This window comes from Notolepis coatsorum, assembly GCF_963971535.1.
Source record: "Notolepis coatsorum genome assembly, chromosome: 14".
Lineage (NCBI taxonomy): Eukaryota > Metazoa > Chordata > Actinopteri > Aulopiformes > Paralepididae > Notolepis > Notolepis coatsorum.
The window spans coordinates 62,983,976-62,989,975 of record NC_140178.1 but is presented as its reverse complement, the minus strand read 5'-3'; the positions used below and the strand labels follow the sequence as shown (position 1 = coordinate 62,989,975).

General features: G+C 44.3%; 1 protein-coding gene across 1 annotated transcript in view; it reads left to right on the top strand.

Moving 5' to 3' along the window:
• Positions 1-343: 343 nt before the first annotated feature.
• The window catches only part of syngr1a (synaptogyrin 1a), a 103,824-nt gene continuing 98,167 nt past the window's right edge, over positions 344-6,000 (top strand). The window contains exon 1 of the mRNA XM_084329419.1: positions 344-898. Within this exon, the coding sequence (XP_084185545.1) occupies positions 797-898 (102 nt within the window). The 5' untranslated portion in view covers positions 344-796. The remainder of the gene's footprint in view (positions 899-6,000) is intronic.

Below are 6,000 nucleotides of genomic sequence, written 5' to 3'. Positions count from 1 at the left end.
CTATTTTAATAGCTTTCTTTGAATACAGTTTCTCTCCTGTGAAATACAAATGTTCAACAAAACCATAATTTACATAGCATTTACACTCTAAGTAGGAAAAGTTTACCCTACAACGAAATGGCTGGGTACATACAGGTTTTGACCAGCAGATGGCAGCGACGAGGCAGCTCCATTGGGAGGGGGCGGGGCCGGGTTGGAGGGGGCGGGCTGATGGGGCGGGGCCAGGAGAAGGGGCGGGGCTAAAACCTGCACGTTTTCTCCAAAACGAAATGTTGACAGCTATGGCGTGGGTTTATCATTTGACTCGTGAGCGCGCCGCCCCAATAGGAGCTGAAGGGAGCGCGCAAGGAAATATCGGAGCATCTGACGCGCTGTACTGAGAGAAGAGGAGGGTGAAGGTTTGACCTGAGAGAGAAAGGGAAGGAGGACGTTTTTAAAAAATATATATTTTCTGAGGCCAAAACACTATCAGCTGACAGAGAGGCTGCCCCGGCGGAACGAAGATTATAGTCTCCCGTTTGCTGTTCCGTTATTTCCTTGTCCCGGTAAACCGACTACAGGCCTACCGGCAGCTAGGCTTCCTAACGGGAGTTTACCGACACATTACATGAAAAGCAACAGGTTGTTTTTTTATTTTACCATCACATTTTTGAATATCCAGGAGAGCTTCTTGTTAAAATATTCACATTAGTCTGTAGCTGAGACGGCGGAGATATTGGAATCCGTGATCAGTTGGAATCGGTTCATTGAACAGGTCGTTATTGAGAGAAAGACGGACTGAAGCGGGCGGGTGGAGATGGACGGGTTCCAGGCATACGGAGCGGGGAAGGCAGGAGGGACATTCGACCCAATAACCTTCCTCAGACAACCACAGACTGTAGTTAGGCTCCTCTGCTGGGTGAGTCCATGGATGGTCATCATAGTGGCTACTTCAAATACACGATACACCACCAAATACCCCCATCTGATAAGATTTAGTCCAGGTTTATTTAACCAGGACTATTTAAAGGTCTATTCAACCAGGACCGTCTATTTAACAATGTAATTGTCATTGAGATGTTACTGCTTTCCAGAATGTTCTTGGATTATTTAGATTTTCTGTTATAAAATTGCTGCAAGATCAAATTCAGATGTGGCTCTTGAATGAATGAATGAATGAATGAATGAATGAATGAATGAATGAATGAATGAATGAATGAATGAATGAATGAATGAATGAATGAATGAATGAATGAATGATGAATGAATGAATGAATTAATGAAAACTTTATTTAACAGATTGCAGAATGGGTACAATACAGTACGGCTCAAATGCTCAATACACACAATTGTTAAGGGTATGCAGACCAGAGAAAGACGTTTGTCTTGTTTACATCAGGGTCCCCCATTTTCAATTCATAGTGACATTTATGACATACACAATTAACATACATGACATCATGACATTTATGTCATAGGGACATACATGACATACAGGTATATAGTATACTGTTACATTTGTGACATATACGATATGCAAATATACAGTACTGTTACCCATAGATCCTAACAGAGATTATATACATATGATGGGGAGAAGACTGTACATTAGGAGGGGGTGGGTGGGCGGTAGAAAAAATATACATACGGTGGTGAGGAGACTGTCTATTTGGGGGGGGGTTGGACCTTTACGGTGGCCAGTTTCTAATTGCAGCCTCCCGTAGGTGCTCTTTGAGAGCGGTTTTGAATGTGGGTAGGGATTCACATCTTTTTACGGCTGTGGGTAGGCCGTTCCACATTGTTGTGGCATAATTGCGAAATGTGTTTAGTCCCTTGTTTTTACCGAATCTGGGCTGCACATGATTTGTGGAACTCCCTCTTCTAAATGCAGCAGTCTAAAAAGGAGCCAATCAGCATCAGATTATCTGGCCTCAGCCCAGGCTAAATTTCTCTCATGCATGAGGTTAGACAACCATACACCCTTTCACTCTGAATCTCCACCATAAAACGATTGCTTGGTTAACTCAACATGGTTAACACGTTTTTCCAGTCAAAGTAGAACAAATCATGCAAAAAAGCTTATTCAACAAAGTGCTTCATGTTGCATTTATAAATATATAGACTTTATATAGATACTGACTGCTCTGTATAACAACCTGTATTGATCTGTATATAACAACCTTTATATTTTGACTGCTCTGTATATAACAATCTTTATAGACTGACTTATAACAACATAAAATGACTGCTCTGTATATAACAACCTTTATAGACTGACTTATAACAACATATAAATGGACTGCTCTATATCTAACAACCTGCATAGACTAATGACTGCTCTGTATATAACACATATACTGACTATTCTGTATATAACAAGTGTTATAGACTGACTGCTCTGTATATAACAACCTTTATAGACTGACTTATACAACCATATAAACTGACTGGGGGGGGGGGGGGGGCAGGATAAAATTGCCAAGAAACTACTATTGTTATAGACTGACATCTCTGTATCTAACAACCTTTATAGACACACTTTTCTGTATATAACAACATATATATGTATAACAACCTTTACAAACGACTGACAACTCTGTTTACAACAACCTTTATAGACTACCGTATATAAGAACATACATAACACAGACCTCTATTGTATAACTAACAATAACAGTATACTCTTTCGGGCCAGGCTGTGCCCTGAGGAGGTTAGATTTGTTTTTTTCTTTCTGAATTAAAGTAGATTCTCTGGCCTCAGCCCAGGCTAAGTTTCTCTCATGAATGAGGTTAGACAACCATACACTGTTCTGCCCTTTCACTCTGAATCTCCACCATAAAATGATTGCTTGGTTAACTCAACATCGTCAACAAGTGGATTTTTCCCAGTTAAAGTAGAACAAATCATGCATACAAGCTTATTCAACAAAGTGCTTCATGTTGCATTATAATGTATAAAATAGATGTTTTGTCTTCGGAAGGTTAGTATTTCTCACCACTGCAGTAACACAGTGGTCACTCATGTAGTTGTTGTATGTAGAAAGAGAGTAGAGTAGAGCAGAGGAGAGAACACAGCACTGAGAGAAAGAACACAACCCTGAGAGAGAGAACACAACTCTGAGAGAAATAACCCAACCCTGAGAGAGAGAACACAACTCTGAGAGAAAGAACACAACCCTGAGAGAAAGAAGTTAAGAACACAACCTTGAGAGAGAGAACCCAACCCTGAGAGAAAGAACACAACCCTGAGAGAGAACACAACCCTGAGAGAGAGAACCCAACCCTGATTCAGATTCCTTTATTAAGCCATAATGTAACCACATTCGTAATTGTCTCAGCGTTACAGAGTATGCATTTTTCCATACATTTTCTTTTCACATTGATTGATTGATTGATTGATTGAAAACTTTATTAACAGATTGCAGAATGGGTACAGTACAGTACAGCTCAATACATACAATTGTTAAGGGGATGCAGACCAGAGAAAGACTTTCGTCTTGTTTACATCAGGGTCCCCCATTTTCAATTCATCGTAACATATATGACATACATGACATACAGATAGACAGTACTGCTACATCTATACATTTATGACATACCAGATTTGCAATTACAGTACTGTTTGTGATACAAAAAGAGGATTGGGTAGGTGGGGGTGGGGGGGGACTGTACATTGGAGGTGGTTGGGTGGGGGGGGGTGGGTGGGGGACACTGTACAACTGTACAAACATAACTGTACATTGGATTATTGACAAGACCATACTTGGTAATTTACTGTACATTGGAGGGGGTTGTGTTCGGACATTTATAGGGGCCAGTTTCGAGTTGCAGTCTCCCTTAGGTGTTTTTTGAGAGTGTTTTTGAAAGTGGGTAGTGATTCACATTCCTTTACAGCTTTGGGTAGGGCGTTCCACATTGATGTGGCATAATTGCGAAACGTGTTTAGTCCCTTGTTTGAGCCGAATCTGGGTTTAACATGATTTGTGGAGCTCCCTCTGGTGTTGTGATCGTGGTATTCACTGACCTTTGGGAAGTATTTTGTCATGTACATGGGTACCTTGGTCGTGTAGTGTATCGTGTAGACCAGGCCCATTGCAAGTTGCTGTACTCTGTCGTCTACTCTAAGCCATCCTAGGTTGTCAAAGTGGGCAGGGGTGAGGTGGGTTCTAGGAGTAAGGTCAAGCAGTAGTCTGACCAGTTTGTTTTGAGATGTTTGTAATTTTGTTTTTAGTGCCTTTGAGGTGCTTTGGTACCATGAGGTGCAAGCATAGTCGTAGTACCCTTGAATGAGTGCTCCTGCTAGAGTCTTCAGGGTATTCTTGTTTACCAGTGAGGAGATCTGGTACAAGAATCGAGTTTGTTGGTTGACTTTTTTTATTACATTGGATGCCATTTTGTCACAGGAAAGATTTGCCTCTAGGATGGAACCCAGGTAGGTAATATCTTCTTTCCTTGTGACAATATTGTCACCCACTGTAACTGAGAAGCCGTCGGTCTTGCTGAGTTTGTTATTTGAACCGAAGAGAATGGACTCTGTTTTGCCCATGTGTAATGATAGTTTGTTATCAGCGAGCCATATGCAGATTTTGCCTAGTTCTGAGCTGAGGGTTTTTTCAACCTGTAACTTGTTCTTGTCAGAGACATAACAACAACAGACACAGGACAAAGACAGTGCAGTGCAGGATTAATCATTTGAATAAATATATATATATAAAGTGTAAAGTGCAGAGTTCCAGGTCAGTCCCAGTGCAGTATTTTTGCCAGTGTCATTGTTATTGTTATTGTGCCAGTGTCACTCGGGGGTGCATTGATCAGCCTGGCGGCTGAGGGGAAGAAACTCTTGTCTGTGACAAGCTTTCACAGCCTTTGGCATCCGCAGCCTTCTCCCAGAGGGGAGCAGGGTGAAGAGGCTGTGTCCGGGGTGGGAGGCGTCGGCCATGATCTTTCATGATCTCTCCAGCGCCCTAGAGTCGTGCAGGGACCTGAGGGAGGGCAGGGGACAGCCGATCACCCTTTCTGCGGAGCGAATCCCCCGCTGCAGCTTGGTGAGATATTTTGCCGCTGTAGCGGGGAACCAGGAGATGATGGAGTGGGTGAGGATGGACTCAATGATGGCCGTGTAAAATTGGGCCATCATGGTCCTCGGCAGTTTGAATTTCTTCAACTGCCGGAGGAAGAACATCCTCCCCTGGGCCTTTTTAAGCATGGCCATGATGTTTAGCTCCCACTTCAAATCCCGGGAGATTGTCATGCCTAGAATGCGGCATGACTCCAAGGAGGCCACCTGGGTGCCTCCCAGTATGATGGGAGGGGGCGTGGCTGCTTTCTTCCGGAAGTCCACTACCATCTCCACTTTAGAGCATTGAGCTCAAGGTTGTTGCAGCTGCACCAGCTCTGCAGCCTCTCGATCTCCCTCCTGTAGGCCGACTCGTCCCCCCTGGAGATGAGACCCACCAGGGTTTGACCGAGGGGTGGAGAGAGACACAGCTGTTGGTGTACAGGGAGAACAGTAGTGGGGACAGGACGCAGCCCTGTGGGGAACCGGTGCTGGTGGACCTAGAGCTGGAAATACTCTTCCCCAGCTTCACCCGCTGAGACCTGTTGGACAGGAAGTCGGTAATCCACCTGAGAGTGGAGGCCGGCACCTGCAGTAGGGATAGCTGGTGCAGTGGTGCTCCAGGATGTGTGGAAGGATGGTGTTAAAGGCCGAGCTGAAGTCCACATACAATATCCTGACATAGTTGCCCGCGCAGTCCAGATGTTCCAGTGTGTAGTGCAGAGCCATGTTCACAGCGTCCTCTGTGGATCTATTGGCGCTGTACGCGAACTGCAGCAGGTCCAGCACAGGATCAATAATGAGCTTCAGGTGGGCCAGGACAAAGCGCACCAGGACCTTCATGACCACAGAGGTCAGGGGGCGACAGGTCTGTAGTCATTAAGGCCTGTGAGCTTGGCCTTCTTGGGGACGGGGATGATGGTTGAGGCCTTGAAGCATGCTGGGACGTGACACAGCTCCAGCGA